The sequence below is a fragment of the Mytilus edulis genome, chromosome 10 (genome assembly GCF_963676685.1).
Source record: "Mytilus edulis chromosome 10, xbMytEdul2.2, whole genome shotgun sequence".
In the NCBI taxonomy this organism is placed as follows: Eukaryota; Metazoa; Mollusca; class Bivalvia; order Mytilida; family Mytilidae; genus Mytilus; species Mytilus edulis.
In genome coordinates this window covers 59,889,053-59,915,221 of record NC_092353.1, presented here as the reverse complement: position 1 = coordinate 59,915,221, position 26,169 = coordinate 59,889,053, and the positions used below count along the sequence as shown (strand labels likewise).

General features: G+C 32.1%; 2 protein-coding genes and 1 long non-coding RNA gene across 3 annotated transcripts; 1 reads left to right on the top strand and 2 right to left on the bottom strand.

Annotated features, from left to right (window-relative positions):
- The first annotated feature begins 447 nt into the window (after positions 1-447).
- On the top strand, positions 448-10,584 carry LOC139492512 (suppressor of Mek1-like). Its single transcript, XM_071280684.1, has 2 exons — positions 448-613; positions 9,238-10,584. The coding sequence occupies exons 1-2, from the start codon at positions 487-489 to the stop codon at positions 9,870-9,872; spliced, it is 762 nt and encodes a 253-aa protein (XP_071136785.1). The 5' UTR covers positions 448-486; the 3' UTR covers positions 9,873-10,584.
- Positions 3,130-5,277, bottom strand: LOC139491590 (uncharacterized). Its single transcript, XR_011656581.1, has 2 exons — positions 5,157-5,277; positions 3,130-3,601 (listed from the first exon to the last, which is right to left on the bottom strand). It is a non-coding gene; the product is annotated as an uncharacterized lncRNA (long non-coding RNA).
- A 12,613-nt stretch (positions 10,585-23,197) lies between the features above and the next one.
- Positions 23,198-25,362, bottom strand: LOC139491591 (L-rhamnose-binding lectin ELEL-1-like). The gene is made up of 3 exons (XM_071279350.1): positions 25,254-25,362; positions 24,357-24,440; positions 23,198-23,540 (listed from the first exon to the last, which is right to left on the bottom strand). Exons 1-3 carry the CDS (start codon positions 25,315-25,317, stop codon positions 23,254-23,256), a joined length of 435 nt encoding a protein of 144 aa, XP_071135451.1. The 5' UTR covers positions 25,318-25,362; the 3' UTR covers positions 23,198-23,253.
- Between the last annotated feature and the right edge of the window lie 807 nt (positions 25,363-26,169).

The following is a 26,169-nucleotide window of genomic DNA, read 5'->3' as shown; positions in this document are numbered from 1 at the left end:
TACATCATCTTCTTCGTATTCTATATACGGATGCACTCTACAAACTCCATCACAGCTGTTAACCTGTCTCTCAGTCTCTGTCAGAACTCTTACCACCTTGCCCAAAACTTCAACTGCTTTATTTCTATGTAGATATGTTAAATATATGATTTTACTCGGACCTTCTACTGAATATAACCAAATAAACGGAGAATGTGTCAATGGGACACCCATTATGTCCCAGCTAGCATATATAACATGTATAACATTATAAAGGTCATGTTGGTCGTGAAAATATGGACAATCGGGATCATTGAGTTGATCTGATCGGCAGTGAGTGTGAACCTAGCTTAACACGAAGTCGAACTCGCACAAATCGAACATTTAGTTGAATTCAATTCTGACTTGAACTCGAACTTGATAGTAACTTCAACTATTAGGGGAGATAACAACAGTTCCCGCCAAATCACTTGTGAACATCAACAGCATCCAGTATCGGATGATATAATGTCTGATTATTACTCTTATTTGTTCAGGAATATGTTGAATAGACATCCATATTTGTTGAAAATCGAATATGCCCGATCTAGTAGATCACAGTGCAGATCAATATTTTGTTCCAAGATAGATGAAGGTATAAAACACATTTGGGTATCAGGTCCGTTCGCGCCCAATACACTTTCGCACCCTGCACGTTCGCACCTCGCACATTCGCACCCAAAGTCCGTTCGCACCCTACTCTTTCGCACCCAATTTTAAAGCAAATTCTAGTTTTTACCCACGATCGTTGTTTAAATTGCTTTGATGTAAATACTGCATGAATTCAATTTAGCTTGGTATGATTAAAAAAAAAGATTTTAAATGAAAAACACAATAAATTATAGATAATTGTTTTTACTGTGACAGCTTAAAAAAAAACGTTGTCAGAATTTCACTTTATTTTGACTTAAATAAAGTTATAGCAATACACCATTTTGAACACTAACCAAAACATGATCATGATGATCAGAGTTTATATTCAACCAGAGACATATATACACAGAGATTGGCAACTCCGTGAAATCCCGTGAAAGATCGCGGCCCGGGATGAGATTCTCGTCGATAAATATTAGAACATGTAATCAAGTCAGGGATGAAAAACCTCGATAGATAATCAAGAAAAGCAAAGGGAAAATTATTTCAGATCATCTTATAATTTCTTTTTTTTTTTAAATACTTGAAATCGTTATATTCATTTTTATGTATTTATTGAGAAAAATATTTTTTTCTGCATTTCATATAATTTAAAAATTCAAATCTGGTAATGATCAATTGTTATTACAAGAAACTTTTCTTTACCGCATATCTTTGCAATAGTTTGCTCCTTAATTACACAGTGAAATTATGTGTGTCCGATTTTTCGGTAATTAGTCCCTTAGAGTTGTGACTGTTGATTCACAGGTGTGCGATTACGCAATTTATTGCCCTGCGATCACCTGAATTTTGCCGGAGGTGAAGTTCTATATGGATTATTACTTGGTAATTGTTTTTAAAACTTAACAAATTATGACATATTATTTTAACCATGACCAGAACTTTATTTTAACAGAAGCACTGGCCAATACTTTAGTATTCAATCAGGAAAACAAAAAAGTCTTTTAACATGTCAAAAAAAGAAATGAAGCAACTTTTTCATATATAAAAAATATGTAGCCAGTAGAATTTTGTATCGTGAGAAACTGATTTTATATCTGTTTTAATTTAATTTTAATTTTTAATTGTCAATTTGACCTAGAATAAAATTATTTATGGAACCTTTGCATAAATTTGATTTTCCTAAAGGCACATACATTATAGTGTTGTCGAAATCACTATTTTTGCTGCCATGAAATATTGAATATGAATCTGTCATTATTTGTAGTTTTTTTAAGACTTGATATCACAGACTCTGATTAAAAACAATTTGTATCATAAGTACATAAAAATGCCCTGCTGAACTGTAGAATTTTAATGTTTTGTTTCATAGATCACCGGAGTACTACAACATTCTTATCTTTACTCTTTCCTATCGGGTAGTGAAACTTGAGTTTGAAATTAGAAAGATTTAAAATTGTAAACGATCTTTTGTGAGTTTATGTTGTTCAAGGTAATTTTCGGTGCAGTTATTTTCTTTTCATTTGTTATTTTTTTCCTCTGTGTTACACGACCTTGTACTTTTTGTATTACCCCTTGACATCTCCTGCTTCTGTTTAAACCTTTTCCACCAATATATTTTATTTAAAACATATGTCATCTGTTTTAAATAAAATAGTCTCATTCCCGGAATTTGTTATACAGTTATTCATTTTAATATCAGCTTTTTTATAAGCATATAAACTGCTTGGTCTCTTCACACAACTTATGTTTAGGACGGAATGCACAAATAGGTACATACATGTACCAGGTTATGGATATATAAGTACATGTTATGTGCTTTTGACCTTCACACGAATTCTTAAACATTCATAGATGTGCAAAGAATATTGTTGTCGTTGGGTTGTTGTCTCATTGACATATACCTCACATTTCTGTTTAGTCATAGCATCTGTGCCTTTTCAATTTATTGCAGAAAATATTAGCATAAACATTTTTTTCAAAACAGGAGAGGTGAAATAGTGATCACAGAATGAGAACATGTTATATTATAAAGAAGAAAACTGAAACAGATAAATATAAATAAGCACCATTGACAATTTGTTAAAGGACTGAAACAAACATAGATGGTGACCAATGTGAGCGACTAGTGTACAGTAGTAGAGTGGACATTTCTTGCTTCTTTTTCTACACATTTTGTCATTTCATGTAAACAATTAAATATGTTACTTTCCATGGAGAGGAAGGAATTTGTGAAACGAAATATTTTGCTATCTAGTACTGTCAAGATATATCACAGGGGTGTTGTAAGATAAATGAACAGTTTCTCTTTTTTTACATTATGCTACCTTTATGCTACAAGGGTAGCATTTTCCATTCTCATGATGTACAAAGATATTATAGAGTGGCCTTCCAATGATAGTCATACATGTAAATCATTGTCTCATTAGCAATCATACTACATCATCATATTGTTATACATGTACATGTATGTAAAAACTATGTACAAGTAAACTTTGTAAACATAAAGAAGACAAATGAAGTTGAACACAAGATATTTATTTGCTTTTTTATCCATCTGCACAACTGCCACTGTATCACTTCTGCTTCAAATTCAATAGATTGAATGCAGAGTCTTGTATTTGTTTTTAGTTCAATGGTCTCGCCATCAATTGCACAAAAATCGCATACACATGTACATCAAGTTTGGCATATGAACTACAATAGTATGGTGTTTTTACAGTCAGGATAAGCACATGTAATTTTCTCTCTTACAAAACCATTGTTAAGTATCACATTGATAGTAGTAATCAGTCCACTACATGACAGTGCCGTCACATTCGGATAAAGTCATCACTAATAGTTGTTCCTGTTTGCCAGGGATTCTTAATTTCAATCAGAAAGACTTGGGAGTCCTACATTCAGCACATGTATGATATTTTATCTCTTGTATGCTGCACTGTTAGGTAAATTTGATCAACATCTTTGTTCTTTTATAACGTGCAGGATCCTGTTAAAAAAAAAAAGCTGTCAGATACTGAATGTAAATATATATATAAAATTGTAAATGTCATCAAAGTGGTGGAAATAATGAAAAAAACAATTTTTATACCCAAATCCAGTATTAGTATGTCTTGTGAAATTAAATCATGTGATGGTTACAATTTTTCTCTAAAGATGGACAAGTTTATAACCTGTAGCCATGGACAGGGGTCTGTCTTTATATTGAAGAAAATTAACATGACCGACAGCTTGAGCACTGATTTTTAAATGTAAATTGCATCAAAGTGGTTGAAAATCTGAAAAAAACAACCTATATACACAAATCCAGTATGTCATAGGAAAGTAATGCAAGTACTGGGTACAATAATTCTCTGAAGATGGAAAAGTTTATAAAGTGTAAACAGACAGGGGTCTGTCTTGATATTGAAGCAAAACACCATGGCCTACAGCTTTAATACTGATTTTTAACTGTAAATTGCATCAAAGTGGTTGAAAATATGAAAAAAACAACCTCTATATACCAATCCAGTATGTCATAGGAAAGTAATGCATGTGCTGGGTACAATAATTCTCTGAAGACGAAAAAGTTTATAAAGTGTAAACAGACAGGGGTCTGTCTTGATATTGAAGCAAAAAAAAAAAACATGGCCGCTATAATACTGATTTTTAATTGTAAATTGCATCAAAGTGGTTGAAAATATGAAAAAAACAACCTCTATATACCAATCCAGTATGTCATAGGAAAGTAATGCATGTGCTGGGTACAATAATTCTCTGAAGACGGAAAAGTTTATAAAGTGTCAACAGACAGGGGCCTGTCTTGATATTGAAGCAAAAAAAAAAAACATGGCCGCTATAATACTGATTTTTAATTGTAAATTACATCAAAGTGGTTGAAAATATGAAAAAAACAACCTCTATATACCAATCCAGTATGTCATAGGAAAGTAATGCATGTGCTGGGTACAATAATTCTCTGAAGACGGAAAAGTTTATAAAGTGTAAACAGACAGGGGCCTGTCTTGATATTGAAGCAAAAAAAAAACATGGCCGCTATAATACTGATTTTTAATTGTAAATTGCATCAAAGTGGTTGAAAATATGAAAAAAACAACCTCTATATACCAATCCAGTATGTCATAGGAAAGTAATGCATGTGCTGGGTACAATAATTCTCTGAAGACGGAAAAGTTTATAAAGTGTAAACAGACAGGGGCCTGTCTTGATATTGAAGCAAAAAAAACATGGCCGCTATAATACTGATTTTTAATTGTAAATTGCATCAAAGTGGTTGAAAATATGAATAAAACAACCTATATATACCAATCCAGTTTGTCATAGGAAAGTAATGCATTTGCTGGGTACAATATTTCTCTGAAGACGGAAAAGTTTATAAAGTGTTAACAGACAGGGGTTAAAAAATTTTATAACGTGCATGTCGGCCAAGCTTCCTTTATTATATACTGCAATTAAACGTTAATCGTCGCAATATTTTAACTAATAACTACTACAAACTGAATAAAACAAGGTAATTCATATACGAAATTGAAATATGTACTTACATTATGCTGTTTTGAAATGCTTGATGTAAAATAAAAATCGAAGCGAGGTGGTGTACTTGTCGTGATAGAATAAAAATGGCGATCTCGTTAAAGTCTCGCGTGATGCGATGTTTGGATTAGATTTCGCTGACCACTGTTACAGTTGCCAATCTCTGTGTATATATGTCTCTGATTCAACACAACAACAACAACAAAAAGTTGACAGAATCTCACTTTATTTAGAAACTGATTATTTATTTGTTTTAACAATACACAATCCAAAACATGATTAAGATTTATTCAACAAGGTTTATGAACACAAAAGGAAGGTTGGGATTCATTGATTTTGGGAGTTGAGATCCCAACAGTTTAGGAATCAGGGCAAAAAAGGGGCCCAAATAAGCATTATTCTTGGTTTTCGCACCATAACTTTAGTATAAGTAAATAGAAATCTATGAAATTTAAACACAAAGTTTATGACCATAAAACGAATGTTGGGATTGATTTTGGGAGTTTTGGTCCCAACAGTTTAGGAATAAGGGGCTCAAAGGGTCCAAAATTGAATAATTGGGGTTCTTTGATATGCCAAATCTAACTGTGCATGTAGATTCTTAATTTTTGGTCCCGTTTTCAACATAGCCAGAAATTAGTAGTGCTTTTGCTAATTAATATTCATAATATGTAAATGAGAATTGTACCACGTGATTATAGTTTGAAATAGACTGGCTTGATATCGTTAAAATCTTTAAAACACGGATATTATAAGTTGCCCATCACAGAGTCCTTGTTAATAATCATTCTGATATTTCCGTAAAGTTGCCAGGCGGTCAAAATCAAAACAATGAACGTGAATTAAGTGAATTTTTCGTGTTCTCGTGAGTTTATTCCATATTGGTATTTTAACTTTACATGGGAACCTAGAGTTCAACGACTACACATACAAGGTTTGGACTTGCTTATTCTTTGGACGTCCAAGTTTCAAGTTTCACCCAGGCAACTAGTTTTTCTAATGACTTTGTTAGCCAATTTTCAACACGAAGTTTGCAAATTTGACGTTAAAGCCATTTTAGCCTGTATTTTATACTGCAATGTTAAAAGCCTCTCGCTTCGATTTTCAAAATAGCTCAGGAACCTTGATTTTTGCAACGACAGTCATTATAACAGGCTATTATTTGAACTTGGAATTATTTTTAATTATGGAATTTGCTTGATTTCTTGTTATTGAAAATTTTAATGAATTCCATGCTTTTCTGTACTAAAATGTTCTGTGCTGCGCACAACACTTTCTATTACAAAGAAAATAGTATATTTTCAATAGAATGTACTGTGCCGCGCACAACACTATCTAACCAAAATACATTGTATGGAAAGTGTTATTAACCGCTCAAAAGATCATAATACTAAATAAACATGGAATTTATTAAAAAATTTAAACACAAGAAATTATGCAAATTCCATAATTAAAAATAATTCCAAGTTTAAATAATAGCCTGTTTTATGTTTCGTTTAAATGGTGTATATATATATTGTTGTGTATATTTATTTTCTGTCCCGGCAACCTGCCTATCACTTAAATTAAAGTTAAAATAGACATTTTTTCAAAAATCCCTATCATTTCAATATAATTTCCGTGACCCGTATCCGATTTTATTAGTATAATATTCAAATGAGCAAAGTGGCGTTGATTTCTGGATATGAATTGATCTACATTAAAGTCCAAAGGGTCCAAAATTAAACTAGTTTGATTTTACAAAAATTGAATTCTTAGGCTTCTTTGTTATGCTGAATCTAAACATGTACTTAGATTTTTGATTATGGGCCCAGTTTTCAAGTTAGTCCAAATCAGGATCTAAAATTATTATATTAAGTATTGTGCAATAGCAAGAAATTTTCAATTGCACAGTATTCAGCAATAGCAAGAAATCTTCAATTGTGCAATAGCAAGAAATTTTCAATTGCACAGTATTGTGCAATAGCAAGAAATCTTCAATTGCACAGTATTGTGTAATAGCAAGTATTTTCAATTGCACAGTATTGCACAATAGCAAGAAATATCTAATTGCACAATAGCAAGAAATTTTCAATTGGAGTTATCTTTCTTTGTTCAGAATAGTAGTTGAATCAACTAAAATCATTGTTTTATACAATGTATATTCACTTTAAATACCAACTGATAAATTAAAACAATCTTTACCATTCAGTGATAATAAGCACTTTTTTTATATTTTAATATTTTATGATGTATTTAAATGAGTAGTTATTGTTGCAAACTCCTTTATTAATTGGAATTGAGATCAGTTTTGGCATAAGGGAAAGGGGGATGTGAAAAAAAAATTGTGGGGGGGGTTCAATTTTTCTCATTTCAGATTTCATAAATAAAAAGAAAATTTCTTCAAACATTTTTTTGAGAGGATTAATATTCAACAGCATAGTGAATTGCTCAAAGGCAAAAAAAAAATTTTTAAGTTTATTAGACCACATTCATTCTGTGTCAGAAACCTATGCTGTGTCAACTATTTAATCACAATCCAAATTTAGAGCTGAATCCAGCTTGAATGTTGTGTCCATACTTGCCCCAACCGTTCAGGGTTCAACCTCTGCTGTCGTATAAAGCTGCACTCTGCGGAGCATCTGGATTAGCCATGGAGTTGTCAGTTTATTTTTCGATTTATGAGTTTGTCTGTCCCTTTGGTATCTTTCACCCCTCTTTCTTTTGTGACTCTGGTGGAATCTAATTTAGATTTTAATTGTGTTTACTTGTAAATGATAAACAGCATAATGGTGCTAAATATATATATTTATTACATTGGTTGCAATGAATTACATTGATTTCCCAGTTGAATAAAAACCGATAATTTCACATGTGAAATAAAAGTGGTTATTTCACTCTCTGACGTCATACAACAATAGGCGTTGTCAAGACGTCGATAACGTCGGATCAAAACAAATTGTCAATGCGTAGGAAAAAGATATAGTTCCTAACATTTTCTACATTAATTTCATAAAAAAAGGCCATTTGCCAATGTAATAAAAAGAATAACTAATCGCCGTATTTGAATATCAAAAATAAGACAACTTGTGACCGAATGCCGCTATGGATTAAACTCGTGCTGCGCACTTGTTTAATCCATGCGTCGTTCGGCCACGCCTTGTCTTATTTTTGATATTCAAATACGGCGATTAGTTATACTATAAATATTATAATATATACATGGATAATAGTACAAACAATCTAAAAATAAGGAGATGTGTGGTATGATATTGCCAATGAGACAAATATCCACCAAACAAAGTGGATATAAGCAATTACAGGCACCATACCGTATATACTCAGCTATAAAAGGCCCTGACATGAAAAATATGAACATTTCAATTAGAAAATTTAACAGCCTAATTTATGACAAAACAAATTCATAAAAAATATGAAAGACATGAAAGACATGAACTACAACCACTGAACTACAGGCTCATGGCTTAAAACATGCAGGCACATAAAGAATGTTGCTTTTAAAATGTTTGTAAGCTCTTAACCTTTCCCTAATCTGGGACACTGGTAACATTACAACATAAGAACAAACTATAAAAGTCAATTGAAAAAGGCTTAACTCATCAGATCAATACGAAGCAGGAAAACATCGAACAAAAAATACAGACCGGAGGTGGCCATGGTGGCAGGGTATTTATTAGTCCCTCATCCCTAACAAAAAAAAAAAGACACGAAATACAGATCTGTTACGCTTGAAAAGTATGAACAAAGGGATGTACCTCGTAAATTACTGTCAGAATCGCTTAGTCATGCAGGAACTGTTTCAGTTGTCTGAACAAAAATGCAAAAAAAATTGCCGAAATATGGTAGTCACATGACTCACTGTTTCTTTAGAAATGGAATTAAATTGGGGTCAGCTTTCCTACTAAAAATCACACCCAAAATGTTAGGTCCACTTCTTGGGAAAAAATGCATCATTAGAACTGTGAATTCATATGCAGCACAGACACCATATAATGTACTCTTCAATGGACCCTATTTATACACTCTCAAATATTGTTTGTTTTATCATATTCATGATATGCAACTAGTAATCTAGGTTTTTGATTTTTATAGATGATCTAAGAATTGGTGTAGTTAATGATACCTGGCCTTGGACAGAATGGTACCATTTTGATTGTTTTTGGTATGATCAATTTGAAGATTTTTTTGAAGAATTTAGAGAAAAAGTGGAAGATGTTGATATTGAGGATTTAATGGAGGGCTACAGTCTTCTTAGTGAAGAGGATCAAGAAAAAGCAGAATATTCACTTAGAGAGTGGATAGATAATTGTATTAATGGAGGGGATGAGGATGAGGATGAGGATGAGGATGATGACGATCTCAGTTTTCTTACACCTGAAGTCAGATCTCAAAATGAGACATTGGGAAATGACGGGAATGACAAAAAGAAAGAACATTTGCCAAAGGACCAAAATGGGAATAAAAAATCAGGAAATGATGGGAATGGGAATGACAAGAAGAAAGAACATTTGCCAAACGACCAAAATGGGAATACAATATCTGGAAATGATGGGAATGACAAGAAGAAAGAACGTTTGCCAAAGAACCAAAATGGGAATAAAACTTCTGAAAAGGATGAAAAGAAAATGGTGGAGGTCACCAAAAGAGTTGCTGTAACCAAAAAGAAAGGGTTGAAAAGAGAGATTGGGTCTAGGTCAGAAGTGCCGAAAAAGAAGAGTAGAACCTGAATGCTTTTCTTGGACTCCTCTTGATATATACTTGTCAGTTTAACCGGGATGAGAAATGTTATTTTTAAGCTTGTGTACATACTGGTTTTGTTGTCATGATATGACCCGACTGGACATGGCTTCAACAGCTATATAAATAATCTGTTATTATAAGGAAGAAAGAGAAAATAATGAAACTGTTTAATATAAATTGTCAAGACTACCAGATATTACATTGACATTTCTTGTGATTTTATAAAGAAAAGAATTTACTATTGAAAAATATCATATGAAACATAGAAAAACTTTTCTAAACATTGCTATTATAAACTGTTTGCATTAAACGATTTTGAATTTTTATACTTTTGAAATTATTTTTTTAAAGAAGTAAATTTTTGCAGGATAGAAAAGATGAGATAATTTTTTACATTTAGAAATTTATGTTTAGAGGTTAGAAATATATTTAAGTGTTCTTATTTTACCTGACTTATAATCATGATAATGATTGTTATTCAAAGAATGTAATTTTGTGAAGTGATCATAAATTAAAAAAAATACACAACATGTCATTTTCACACTAATGTTATCCAATTGCATCTTGATGTTATCTGCTATGTATTAATTTTAACTCCAGAATAAGTTAATTTGTTTCGGTATAATTATCAATAATTTTGTATTTATAAAAATCTGGTCTAATATATTTTTTTGCTTGAAAAATACTCAAAGAATGCATCTTATTATTATAGTATTAATGAATGGGTGTTTTTATAATGGCCCTGTTATATGTCCAAGGTCTGTTATAATGGTCAAGGAAGTCTGTAATGGCCTGAGGCAACGCGGAGGGCCATTACAGACATCCGAGGCCATTATTACTGACCGAGGACATATAATAGAGCCATTATAAAAACACCCATTTCTTAATACATTTATTAACCAACTGAATGAAAGTGTATGTGTTAATATACCAAATATCCAAGATATTAAGTTGACAGAAGTTATGTGTTGAAAAAACAGGAGGAACAGTGATCCCTATATGGTTCTTTAATGTTGGTTGCTGGTTACTTAATTAAATAAAATACAAAAAAGTATTATACTCTTTACAACTTAATTTTATTAACTTTATTAAAAACCCTAACTGTGCTTTATACAGACAATCCGGGCCATTACAGAAAAACAGGGCCATTACAGAAAAAAACAGGGCCATTACAGAAAAAAACAGGGCCATTACAGAAAAACAGGGCCATTACAGAAAATATGTTATTTTTAATAACCAGTCATTTTTGGCAATAATGTACTTAGTTGGTTAATAAAATGTCCTATTTTCACTTTTTAAAAGAGCAGTATATAAATATTGGTAAATTTAGCATAATACATAATGAATAGTCTCATTTGAAAGAATGTTTTAGACTACAGAATGGATGATGTTTTAGACTGCAGAATGAATGTTGTTTTATACTTCAAACAGAATGTTGTATTATACTGCAGAAAGGTTGTTGTTTTATATTACAAAATGAATGTTGTTTAATACATTTGTACTACAAAATATAAGTTGTTTTATACTACAGAAAGGATGTTGTTTTATACTGCAGAAAGATGATGTTTTATACTACAAAATGAATGTTGTTTTATATTACAGACTGAATTTTGTTTAATACTGCAGAAAGGCTTTGTTTTATATTACAAAATGAATGTTTTTTTATATTACAAAATGAATGTCGTTTTATACTGCAGAAAGGTTGTTGTTTTATATTTCAAAATGAATGTTGTTTAATACTAGTACAAAATATAAGTTGTTTAATACTACAGAAAGGATGTTGTTTTATTACTACATAAAAGATGTTGTTTTATACTGCAGAAAGATGTTGTTTTATACTACAAAATTAATGTTGTTTTATACTAGTTGCAGAATGAATATTGTTTTATGCTACGAACTGAATGTTGTTTTATACTATAGAATAGATTGTTGTTTTATTTTACAGAATAGACTGGGTTTTTTTTACTATAGAATAGATTGTTTCAACTTGTTGTCACTTATATAGAGCCCAACTTGTTGTCACTTATATAGAGCCCAATAAGTGGATGGGGATATCCCATCAGGATGATTCCTGGCCTTGATAAGTTCATATTTTCTGTTATGGTTTATTTATTGGTATCAGTAAATTTATGTTTTGTTATGAAATATAAAATATCAGGAATCTGATTATCTATATTACCGGTAAAATTAAAAAAGGCCTTCATTACCATAATAACTGTAATCTAACCTTTATTTGGGTTATTTTTATCCCTAGGTGTTGGTTTGTTACTTTATATTCCTTAAAATTGATACTTTATAAATTAAGAAAGTACGATATTTATTAAAAGTAAAACTGTTGATTTATTTATTTTTCATATTTAGGATTTCTTGTTTGTGGGTTTGATATTAATGAGCAATAAATGAAATCACGGTCATATAACTTTCGAGCATGATTTTTGTACTCAGACTCGAAAATCAACCAATCAAATTGCTGGATTTCATGTTTCGAGCATGATTTTTGTGCTCCGAGCACTGAGCAAAGTTTTATGCCTTCAAGGCATGAGTGAAATACATTTTTTTTGTATGGTCAGTAAATAAAGACACCTTTGACATAACATTAGATTACTTTGCAGTATTATTTTTTGTAGTTTCTTTTTTTTTGTAATTTGTTTATTTTTGACATAAAGACAGAAAACAATCAAGCAGGATTACACACATGTACAGTTTCAAGTATGGTCTTAAAGATATTTTCATTATATGACAACTCTAAATAGCAAGACATACAACAAAATATAACTATAATTTTCGAACCAGTTATAAAATATTTAAATCACCTAGGACAGATTGTAATGACAACCATTTTTTATAGATATATATTCTTTTTGTGTAGGCAATAAGAAAGGAGAAGGTCCGGATAGACCCCTTTTTGGCCCCAAAATATAACAGTTTTACAAAATTGTTAAAATGTAAACTTTTAGTTATTTATTGGACAGTTGAATGCTTCTGCTACATAAATATGGGCTGTTTTTGACCATACAATGCACATATATTGGGTTGTAGCACCATTAAGTCATGCTAAATTACTGAAATCTTCAAAATCCTAGCACTTTAGGTAAATTTTAGACGGTTTCTGTGTAAAACGAAAGTGGCCGCATTCGTGTTCATCCTTAATATTGAAATGTAAGTTGTATTTTATGATAATACATAACATATATAAAGGTTGTGGATGAACACGGATGCGGCCACTTTCATTTTTGACAAAAACCATCTGTAAAGTGACATTTTTCAGCATATTTGGTAGATTTTTCATATATGAGCTTGAATCGGATCGTTTTTAATGACTAAATCAGTTAAAATCTTTCACATTAACTAATTGAATCAAGTGAAATAGACACTTAAGTGTTTAAAAAGTGGTCAAAATCTTTCGTCAGATAAAACTGAAATTTGAGGCCAAAATGAGTCCTTACCGGACCTACTCCTTTACTGCATATTGTTCTCTTCTTATACATATTTTAAATCTGCAATACTGCCTTTCACCAAAGGTTTTTCTCCTGAATTTTACAGCTATAAATATAAAATTTTAAAATCGACTTTATGTTGTACTACATTATATGGGTCAAAAGTTTCCCCAATACCAAAAATAACATCTTTTGCCTCTATATGTTTAAGGCTAAATCCACATTCTAATAATAAATCTTGAGGTGCTATCCAAATATTTTTGTTGTATATACATTCCCAAAAAATATGCAAGAAGCTTTCTTTGGTTTCAGTGCAAAAAGTGCACATTTCTGTTTCTATTAATTTTTTTGTAGTTTCACAGTTAAACATTTTATTTGTTAAAGTTTTATGTAGAAAATGATAGAAATAAAATCGTTATGAATTATTTGTTATGGTTTCTTTCAATTATCCACCAGATACTAGTACAATGGAGAATGATCTCAAATTACACAATTATCCAACAAAAACAACTACAACATATTGTGATCTCAAATGAGACATTTATCCACCAGATACTACTACATTGAAACAAGATCTCATATGAGATAGTTATCCGCCAGATACTATGAATATACACAATGTAGTGTGATTTCAAATGAAACATTTATCCACAAGATACCGTTAATTTTATTTATACAATACTGCTTCAAAGAAGTAATATCTGAAATGAAACATTTCTTCACCAGATATTACTACACTGTAGTATGAATGCAAATGAGACAATTATCCACCAGATACTACTACAATGTAGTGTAATCTCAAATGATATAAGTATCCACCAGATAATTATACAAATTAGTATGATGTCAAATGAGACAACAATACACACGATACTACTAAAATGTACTATGCTCTCAAATAAGACTATTATTCGTTAGATACTACTACAATGAAGTATGATGTCAAATGAGAAATTTTTTCACCAGATATAACTACTGTAGTCTAAAATTCACAATATATTACTACAAGGAAGAAAGATCTCAAATGAGACATTCAATCACCTGATACTAGATAATACTACAATTTATTATGATCTCAAATGAGACAGTTATCCGCCAGATATTACTTCAATTTAGTATGATCTCAAATAGACAATTATCGACATGATACTACTATAACGTAGTATGATCTCAAAGAGACAATTATCGACATGATACTACTATAACGTAGTATGATCTCAAAGAGACAATTATCGACATGATACTACTATAACGTAGTATGATCTCAAAGAGACAATTATCGACATGATACTACTATAACGTAGTATGATCTCAAAGAGACAATTATCGACATGATACTACTATAACGTAGTATGATCTCAAATGAAATATGTATGATATCCATCAGATACTATTACAATGAAATAAGATCTCTAATGAGACAATTATCCACCAGATACTACTACAATGAAGTATAATGTCAAATGTGACTATTATTCACCAAATATTAGTATTACTACAATGTACTATGATCTCAAATGAGATAATTACGGACCAGTTTATACTACAATGTACGATGATATCAAATAAGACAATTATCCACCAGATAGTACTGCAATGAAGTATGATTCCAAATGAGACAATTATCCACTGGATAATGCTACAATGTTGTATGAATGAAAATCAGACAATTATCCACCAGATATGCTACAATGAAAATTGATCTCAAACGAGATAATTATCCAAGTGTAATCACAAATGAGACAATTATCCACCGGAGTATACTACATTGTAGTGTGCTCGCAAATGAGACAATTATCCACCATATACTAACACACGATTGACATCATATAAGTTAGCTATTGTTTGACAATTTTACATATTTCCATCAAAATTGTATTCAGTGCTTTATTTTGTTGTTTTAACATTTTAATACAAATTTCTTTTTCTGAGTGTTTTTCTCAAATTTCGCTTAAAAATGAGATAAATTAATAGCTGAAATAGTACGTAGCAAACTTCCAAAATATATTAATCTTGATTTTGTTTACATTGTCCTTTATACTGTGGTTTGGGGATTTCTTTAGGCGTTTGTAATTTAGCGGTATGTTTAGAAATAGCCAAACTATTGTGCGAACATTACACAGCTTCGGTTGCAATATTGTAACTGTATTTTTAGGCTCTACCTCTATCGCATATAATATATAGATTGAAGGAAAAATACGACCATGTCAAATTTGTAAAATAGTAATTTAACTTTTTTAAACTGGACATATACGTTATTAATTTTCTTTTATTGAAGGCCGCACGGTTGCCTATATACATTCATTTACTTCATCATAAGTCGAACACTGGTGCGTATTAGTCTCGGTGATTGCAGCATTTATACCACAGCTACTTTTTTTTTTTTTTTTTTTAAATCTTTCAAAATATTTATTAAAGACCGCAATTTTATTTTTATACTCAGGTTCGGTTTTGGAATTATTTTCAGTTGTATGAACTACCTAATTATTTTTGTTTCTACCATATATTAAAATATTTTGCCCCATATCAATTACTTTTCTTTTCAAAGAAGACTTCAATATGTCATAAAAGGGCCATTATCACAATTTTAGCAGATTTTAGATTTTTTTTCTGACGATCTGAAACCCAAATTTTGCAAATTGCCAAATATAAGATAAAAGTTCTATTCACCCTTTTCCCGCCATTTAGAAAAATCGGATATCTCAAAAAGTAGTTCTATAAATATCAATACTTTTAGTGTAAACATATTTTATTAATTATATTCAGGTACATACATACTCATTTACATAATAATACAAGTGAAATAATTAATAGGATCCAGAAACAAGCTCTTAGCTTATATTAATCCGTTTCCTAATACTTTTAGCTTAGTTTGTTCCTAAACTAACGCTCTTCTAACTGTTGACATGAAGTATCAATTTTAGTTTTAAGACTGATCGCATGTCTCGTACCCTTCTGTGAATTCCTCTTCAAATTTTACGGGAAATTATGAAATAAAAAGGAGAGGGGATGGAATCATAATTGTGACGTACACTGCAGCTCAAAACGTTCATATTATAATCGTTCACGGACAAAGCACAATATGGCCAAGAGGAAGTTTACTGATAAACTGTCTAGGATTTGTTTCTGCTCTACAGAACTACGGACAACCTACAAAAGGTATGTTTGAATGATTTTTATTCATGTATGATCATTTATGCGGTCAATGTGATCTTTTATATCTTTTATATCTGATAAGAAACTTCATACTAGTAACTTTTTAATTTTGTTTTCAAGAACTGTATTATTTGTAAATTTTATAAATTAAAATGTTTGGAAAACAAAATAAATATAGGAAAAAAAAGAAAAGAAGAAAAAATAGCCTGACTCCGTTCTAACGTTGGTAAATAACGTCGAATACCGCGGACGTCACAACTATTGTTCTCCCGTATCTATATAGTTACGCCAAAAGATCGTGCATAAAGTCGCTCCAAATTCTCACTGCTAAATTATTCTTCTAAACCTTGAAAATGTTGCAAAAGCTTGCAGATTTCTGGACTTATAAAGATTGGGAAGTTTTACAAGTAAGTATATATCTTGAAATAAGAAAAAAAAGTTTCAATTTTTCCCCAAATCACTTAAATTTGACTTGACAAATTGTAGACCTGGTTGCGTGATGTCCGCCTGATCACCTTTTTATTATAGCTTTAAGCACCTTGCTTATTTTACCTTAATCATAATGGGTTATCCAAATAAAATATGGTTTCCCTATATGAAGAAATCAAAACAGTTTTTAACACGTTTCCTAAAGTAGTGCAGTTTATGAGGAATGGTTGCTGAACGTCCAGTGGCAAATGAAATGCATGCTTTAAAATCCCGTTTTTTAAAGCCGGATTTTCAACATGAAAGCACAAAAAGTAACAGTCCTCTGGAAGACATGTCATCTTGACACACTTCAATCCGAGGTGTCTTTGCCTTTACTTCTAATGTGTCGTGTTTGGTGGACAATTTTAAAGTCTTTAATTGCTGTGATGTTGTTGGCTTTTTTTCAAAACTACCTCTACCCTTTTTTATTGGGAAATTTATAATAAACCATGAATATGACTGGAACTTTAATTTGCAGACCCACTTTCAAGAGGTAAACCCTCATTTGAAATAAGACCCCTTATTGTCAGTGAAGATACAAAAATAAACCCTCAACGCTGAACATAGTATAGTCATTTTAGGCATGTAAAATGTTAAAATGAGTGTTTTTTAGATTGATTTCATGCACAATTACTACTGAGACTGCACTGTTTGGGAAAAAAGTTGTCTTTTTGGGGAATAATTTTAAGTCATTTTTTTTTCAAATTGGGATTTTTCTCCAGGGAAAAAAACCTTTATTCTCCAGTAATTTAAGGCAACCAATATCACTGAATTGACACGGCAGGATTCGAAACCACGACCTGCCGCACTCGAGTCGAACATGCTTTCAAGCTACGATGAAGCTTCATTATTATGTATATCAACAACACTTACTCGATTTGTATATCGCATAATTCTGCCTTTTTGTTTCAGAACAAAGAAAAAAGACCAAGATTTTGTCCGTTACGAAAAGTCCAAGATTCCTCTTCTGACAAACCAACACCGGTAGAATGGCTGAAAGGGACTAATAAACATCAAGATTCAGTTAGATTCGCCGGTGGGTCGGGAGAGCCTGTGAATGGTATCCGCAAAGTTTTGGTAAGGATCTTTATTTTAAAAAGAAATAATCTGTCAGTACATCGCATATGCACGAGATCGTTTTTATGATAAAGATTTCTGCACTAAAGCAAAGAAATGTCTCTTGTATTGCTGTTCTCAATCCTAGGCCAATTAGAGGTTTTCGAACACCACTATGTAAACATTAAAAAACCGGCACTTCATATTTGTTTTGAAAAGAAACACTTAAATATACAAAAATAATAAAATGTGGTATGTGTTGAAAAACCCACGAACTTCACCTACCAGAGACCAAAATACGAAGATTTAAAAGCATCTAAATAATTATGGTCAATAAAAGTTGAAAAGCATCTAAACATGGTCAATAAAAGACTATCAGTAATTGACAAAATGCTATTGCAATAGATTAGAGAATTATAAGCTAAAACCTTATTTTTTCAAAATTAATCATTAAAATATTAAAAACCAAATTGAGTCATTTTATGTAAATTTGTTAACATTTTGATTGAATGACTCATTTTATTTTTGCAGGATGCTGATTTCAAAAAACTTTCCAATAATTCTCATCTCCAACAATCAAATATTAACGAGGTTAGTAAACTTTGGTTAACTTATTACTAGCTATATATGTTTAGTATTGCGAAAAAAAAAATGTAAAGAACTAGTAAACGTTTAATGAGTTGTTCCTCCTTAATTCTGCTATCCTTTTGTCTACAAAAAGGAGACAATTCGTGTTGTAGTAACTCCGGTACTCTTGGCCAAAATTATGTGTTCCTTATTTTGGATGACCAGTTTCCATTTTAAAATGCCAACCTACCGAATTTCATCTTCTTACTGTGGTTAATAGCATTACAGCAAACAATATATTTGTGTTTCAGACAAGTGACAATGTTGCACCAGGCTTCTTTAATATCCAAAACTGGAGAGAAACTTTTGAAAGGAAAATGCAGGTATTTAGACACAAATGTTATTTTCTTTAATTAAAAACGAAATTAAAAGCAGACTGCATAAATATAAAAAAAGAAGATGTGGTATGATTGTCAATAAGACAACTCTTCACAATGGGGTGGACAAATAACACAGAAATTTACAACTGTAGGTCAGCGTACGACCTTCAGCAATGAGCAAAGTCCGACCTAATTTATTATTTTGAGCCTCAAATTATGTTTTTTTTTCTTTGCTGCTTTGGTGATCTGGCATTGGTGTACCTTCATTTTTTTATTCTATAATTTTACATTATTCTCTCAATTTTTGATTTATTTTGCTCATTAGTTTCTATCCTTTGTAATTTAGCACTGTAATATTCTCTTTTTTATTTTTATTTTGCTTATATTCCCCCCTTTTTTCTGCTTATTTGCCCTCAACCTCTATACACATTAACATCAACCAGACCAGGAACGATTTACGATGTTTTGTGAAACGATAGCCAGACCCTCTTTTAGGCAACTTTGGATATTTGAGGGTTCAAAAAATGGCCTCAGTGATTCAAAAATGAAGTACTTCCCATCCAGAACCTCCTAAAGCACCCAGTCTTATTACGGAGCGTATTCGTAATCTTAATCGAAAACTGAAGATAAAATTATGACCAATCTTGTATATATGTGGTTGTACTTTAAAAGTAAATAAGGCAGCAACCATTTGATTTTCGGGGGGGGGGGGGGGCTATGTTTTTTTTGAGAAAAAAAGTTTGTTTCCAGTTTTTGCAGAAAAAAATAATTTGTTTTTGATTCTGAGAAAAAAAAATGTTTGTTTCACCCCCGAAAATCAAATGGTTGCTGCCTAATGAGAAGGAACCATGCATATATACGTGTACTAAAAAGCCCCAAATAACCTGAAAAAAAGTAAAACAACAGTTCAGAAAATAACAATAGACAAAACGAACTCCAATAGAAAAGCGGTTGACGTCAAGTTCTCCGGAATTGTTCCAATAATGATTGACATCTTTGATTTCAGATACCAATGTTTAATGGCTGCTGTACCTCATACACCGACTATTCAGACCATTTTGCTTCTCACTGCAAGGATGTCCCCCTCGAGGACGACCTATCAAATCAAGAGGACCTTTACTGGAATGAAGATTCATATTACCGGTCTGCACAGGAAATCAGAGAACATAACAGGAAGTCCGATATATCGAAGCTGAATCTCGCTTCCGGAATAGATAGCGATATAGCAGATATTGCTGCTCAGCTGATGCAAGGAGATTCTGTTCTTGATGTCGTAGACAGAATGGCTGCCAAAGACGACTGGAAAAGCAAAATAAGTTTCAGTAAAACTGATTTCCAAAGTCAGCCTGCCAAAACAAGAACCTTGAAATTAAACGACTGCTCTGAGGTTGTCGTCAACCTAATCGAGAAGACCCATCCGATGCTTCACAAGAAACCGATTTCCAACACCAAGACGCCATGTCATACGCCATTTTTACCAGTTCATCGACAGAACGCCTTTAACCAGATTCCGATTTCTACCAACTCGCTATTTCAAAGGTCAAATGCCAAACTGAACTTCTTGTCAACAAAACAGAAAGCAGATCCATCCACTCCACTTGTTCGATCTAAATCAGACTGTGAGGTGAATTTCAGCAACATATGGGACAGTATGCATCAGCGTTTTGTCGTTTGCTCTGCCTACGAAAATAGAAGATTAACAAGGGAAGTACCAGTATTTACTTCCACGTCATTGGCATCTGTACCAACAGCGGTAGTAACTGAAAACCGCAAAAGAAAGGCTTCAACAACATGCACTAACCAACCAACTGCAAAACGTCAGAATGGCGGTAATAAAAAATCTCAAGCGGCATATCGACTGAAGCAGGCTGCATCAACACCATGTACTGACCTTTTTGCTACACCACTTTTTATTCCATCCAAGCATACTAGTAACCCGACCGTTTCTTTTCCTCCTTCACAGAAATTATCAGTGGTATACAGACAACGATAAGGTCAATTGTGGCAATTGAAAGCTCAACTGTGATAAATTAATGACAATACGGGTAGTTTTATAAGATTTTATTTGTATTTTTTACTTTTTTATGATATGTATCATGAATAATTCATAAGGCTTTATGGTAGATTCTAGAAATGAATTTAAGATAAAGGTAAGTATATAAAAGTTAAACTTATTGATCATGATGCAAATTCATTCTATAGCCTTTTAATTTATTTTTAATTTGGCTCCAAACTTCATACATTATACTTTATTTGTGTGCATATGCATGCGTGTATGATTGCGCGATTGTATGTTTGCTTGTGCGAGTAAGTATGATTGTGTGGGCGTGTGTGTGAGGTTCTGGGATGTCTATATGTGTGTGCGGTTGTATGGTTGTTGGCTATGAAGTTATATATGTTAGATGCGTGTGTGTGTGTGTGTGTGTGTGTGTGTGTGTGTGTGTGTGTTTGCATGTATATGCACTTGAATAATTCATGAATGATTGTAAATATGAATCTTGTTTGTATGATTGTTTTTATGAATCTTGTTTGTATGATTGTTTTTTACTTTGAGGGTCTGGATGGGGTAGTTATTTCTGTTTTTTTTTCATGCAATTTTTCTGTACTTTTTTACCCTGTCTATTATCTATTCTTATTAATTCAAGTCACTATCTTTATTTTGTTTGTCTATTTTTCTCTTTTCTTTATATTTCTTGGAATTAGTTCTGGACTTATTTGCTAATTTATCTCTATTCTATAAACAACCACCAGACCCTTTTGTAAGTATTGCATTGATTGTATGTTGTATAAATGCGATTGTATAAAAATATTTTTTTGAAATTATCGATGTTGTTGTTATTTTGCCTTTCATGAATAACAATATCATAATAAGTTTTATATAAAAACAAGAAGATGAGATATGATTGTTAATGAGACAACTCTTCACAGGAGACCAAATAACACCCTAATTGACATGTATACTACCGTACTACCTCCAACAATGAGCAAACCCCATATTGCATTGACAACTATAAACGTCCCCGAAATGACAAATGTAAAAGAATTCTAACGATATTCAGAAAACTAACGACCTAATTTATTTGGAAAATGATGAACGAAAAAAAATTTGTAAAACAGCAACAAACGACTACAACTAAATTACTCTCTCCTGCCGCATGGGGACAGTCACATACAGATTCTGGAAACCGAAGTAGCTTTTTTGATATTTGATAATGGAAAGAACCCATTTATTATTCTTTGGACTTTTTGATTTTTACAATTAATGGATCATTATTTGGAAAATAAGGTCAAGGTCATATTCTATCCAGCAGAAATTTGAAAGGAAAATGCACGTTTGCTTGCTCCCTAAATACACAGTCTGTTTGGCTCTTCAATACATTATTTTTTACTGAACTCAGAGCAAACACGTGTATATCGACCCCATTGAAGGTATTCACTCTACAAAACGTGGCATATAAGAGACAGGAAAGAAAAACTAACAATAAAATCGTTCCTTTTATGGTGTGTGTATGAATACGAAAGAAATCTTTTTAAGATCCAGGTTCATATCTTCAAACAGTTCTCTAAGAACTTCGACAAAGTGATTTGATAAATATAGATTCAACCACTGCATCGAGCGTGATACGATATTTTTCCACTAGAGACAGTTAAATTTTCAAATTTAAAACGCGAGGCTTGCCAAGCGTTTTAAATATTGAAAATTTAACTATCGAGAGTGGATAAATATCGTATTACACGAGATTTGGTTGTAGAATCTGTTTCTCTAATGATTTTCAAACAATACGCAGGCAAACGTATTCCTTCTTTGCGACTGATCTGCAAAAAGATGTGTTCTTTCTATATGACGTCATCAGACATGGTCGCCTTTTTTCATGCCGTCACATTAGAGGTCACAATAGGAAATTCAGAGAAAAACAAGAAAATTCGACGTCATAATCGGATTTTAACCAATGATGAACTGAGATCATACGAACCACGGGTTGATTAATTTTTTTTTTATACAATGTGTGCAGAAAGGGATAAATTGACGAAGAATTAGAGAAATATAAATACAACTTGATAAATGTTCTGCGGAAAATTTCAAGCTAGCCTATCAAGACGAAAAAAACTGACGGAAACGAGGGTATGGGCCGCGTAATTCATCAACTTGGAATAGTGAACAGATACGGGAATGCGAAGTAAATAAAGAAAGAGAAATAATGGACACTGATGTCCTTGATATTTAAGGCTATTTTAAAACACAAAAACTTTTTCGGATTGCAAATACAATTTTATTGTTATTCAACATAACACACTTCATTGTTTTAATAACATCTGTATTTCAGTTCAGTATATTTGTATGTGCCACCACACGGATCGCCATAAAGACTATTGGTGGCTCCAACTTTGCATATTCTTTTCCCGTTGCACTGCTTTTTAATCTTTGCATCGGATGATGATGACTTACATGATGTAGTTTTGATGCTGCTGTGTGGACAAATACGTTTATCTTCTGAACGACCGTATATAGCCTTTACAACTTTTATTTTTGTCGGATATTTGCATCTCACGTAAGCAAATTGACCTTCGCAAATTATAACATTGGTTACATCTGAAAACAAAATTAGTATTCATTATTAATTGTAAACCAACTTGAGAATGTCATCTTAATAAATATTTGAAAATGCGTTTCCACTGTAACTTGAATCAAATCAATGCCCTAAAAAATATTCAATTTTTGATCATTTCAGTTAAGAAAATTTGAACATCAAACCGACTTACATGTAACATAACATATAACGAACCTGCTAATAACATATATATATTATATATATATATATTTCACATTTGAACTGACCAAATTAATCCTATACTATATATATATAGTACGCATACACTAATGTCCTGTGCTTCAAGCTATCAAGACGAAAACAACTGCATGACGGAAAATTAGGGGATGGGTAATGTCCGGTGAAGACCTATTGGTGACCTTCTTTTAGAGGTATAGGGGGAGGGTTGAGATCTCACAAACATGTTTAACCCCGCTGCATTTTTGCGCCTGTCCCAAGTCAGGAGCCTCTGGCCTTTTTTAGTCTTGTATTATTTTAATTTTAGTTTCTTGTGTACAATTTGGAAATTAGTATGGCGTTCATTATCACTGGACTAGTATATATTTGTTTAGGGGCCAGCTGAAGGACGCCTCCGGGTGCGGGAATTTCTCGCTACATTGAAGACCTGTTGGTGACCCTCTGCTGTTGTTTTTTATTTGGTCGGGTTGTTGTCTCTTTGACACATTCCCCATTTCCATTCTCAATTTTATTCTGTTGTTGTCTCTTCTGTAGTCGGGTTGTTGTCTCTTCTGTGGTCGGGTTGTTGTCTCTTTGACACATTCCCCATTTCCATTCTCAATTTTTAAATATGAACTAACCTGATGATATTCTTCTGCCACATGATGGTCTTTTCATGTTTAGCAAGGAATGGAGAATATCTTCTTGTATCTTAACTGTTTTGCCTACAAAAATAATTGAAGAAAACAATTCAAAATCCTTCGTAATTAGCTAGCTATAATTAAAGATGCTTCGCAATAAAAATGCAACTTGAAACAAGTGTATCAAAATTTGAAGCGCAAAAAAGCGTAAACGACCTGTGGCCCTTATATGCTAACTGTTGAGCAATTATCTTTTTTTTTTGGGGGGGGGGGGTAAACAAATTTCAAATAACTACAATTGTATTATGAAAATAAACATAGAATAGAGAGCAATTATTATATAAAATATATTGATTACCAATGAGACAACTATGCATCAAAGTTCAAATGATGTTAGCATGAGAAAACCCATACCGTCTAGTCGGTGATAAAGGCAACGCCATTAAAAGTAAGAAACAATCCAATTTAGAAAAAAACGGCCTAATTCATATCAAAATAATAAACGAAATACAATATTACAAACATGCAGCAACGACAACAAATGAACTGAACTACAAGCTTCTAACTTTAGACAGGCGGTGTTACTCATGTTTGTGGGCGCTCAGCTCTCATCCTAAAATATAGCTAGTATAGCGGTGTAACAGCACAACATAAAACACTGATGTATTAAAACTAGTTGAAAGTGTTTAACTCATCAGAAAGATACAAAGTAGAAAATATATTACAAAAAAAAAAATACGGACCGGGCGTGGCAAGGTATTTATACATCCTAACTTGAAGAGATAAAACGTACAGAACTGAGATCGAGAGTATTCGCAGTTACTGACAACTTATTCAAAGCCAATAACAATTTATAAAAAATCATTTATCTAACGGTTATATATATTATATACTTACCACAATAAGCATCACAAGGTAGCATGGGCAGGAAACAAGAGCAAATCAGAAACCAGATAAGCATGTCTGTTTTAGCAGTCGAAACACCAAACTTGCAACAAGATTGACAGATTTTTTTTCTTTTGTCATTTATATTATAAGCATTTGATGTTTTCTTAATTTGATTTTCATGGGAAAAATGAATCAAATAGCTAGAAACGATATGTGAGAACTTGTTATGCAATCTGCTTCTGATATCATTTTCAATTGCGTGCAGGGATTTGTAATCCAGTACTTTATAACGTGTGTCAATTGTTTGCAATAGTTGGCAAAATAAGAAGTTTACATTATATTAAACTACCACTTTTATCGCTTATTTCAGGATTTTAAAGTTAAAATAATGGTACCGTGATACGCAATCTAATTGGGTTTAGTTATTGGAATCAGTTATCAATAATGTACAAATCAGTCAAGTTATGGTATTTTCATCAATTTAAAACATTTTACAAAAACCTGTAATTTTGCTAAAACTATAATATTGCAACTCGATCAAGCAAAGATGACATGAGCGGACAATTCTGTATACTGGTCTGCTTTGTTCCTTTAGGAGGGGGTCATAAACATTTCATTTTGATGTCTTTCAATACTTTGAATCTCAATTGTACACAATGGAGTTTAATCCAGAAACATATCTCAAGGAAATTACTTGAAAACGCTGGACAGCCAGTGCTACTGTGACTGCTTTTTGTGGACCATCAGTCTCTACTTTTTATATGTTGTATATTAATTTATGAATCGTTCATTGTAATAAGTATGTTCAATCTAGATACATTAATGATCCTTGTGGTGCTGTGATTAGCAAAATAAAAAAATCAATATCTGCTACATCTGTGCTAAAGATAGACAAGCTTTTTTGAAAGCTAAGATTGTTTCATTA

Bases quoted from the DNA above. Each gene is read 5' to 3' on its own strand.
- LOC139492512 (XM_071280684.1), top strand. From the start codon at position 487: ATGTCTGATTATTACTCTTATTTGTTCAGGAATATGTTGAATAGACAT. The intron at 614-9,237 runs GTATAAAACACA...TGATTTTTATAG, and splicing joins TTGTTCCAAGATAGATGAAG to ATGATCTAAGAATTGGTGTA.
- LOC139491591 (XM_071279350.1), bottom strand. From the start codon at position 25,317: ATGCTTATCTGGTTTCTGATTTGCTCTTGTTTCCTGCCCATGCTACCT. The intron at 24,441-25,253 runs GTAAGTATATAA...TTATTTTTGTAG, and splicing joins ACCTTGTGATGCTTATTGTG to GCAAAACAGTTAAGATACAA. The intron at 23,541-24,356 runs GTTAGTTCATAT...TTTTGTTTTCAG, and splicing joins TGGCAGAAGAATATCATCAG to ATGTAACCAATGTTATAATT.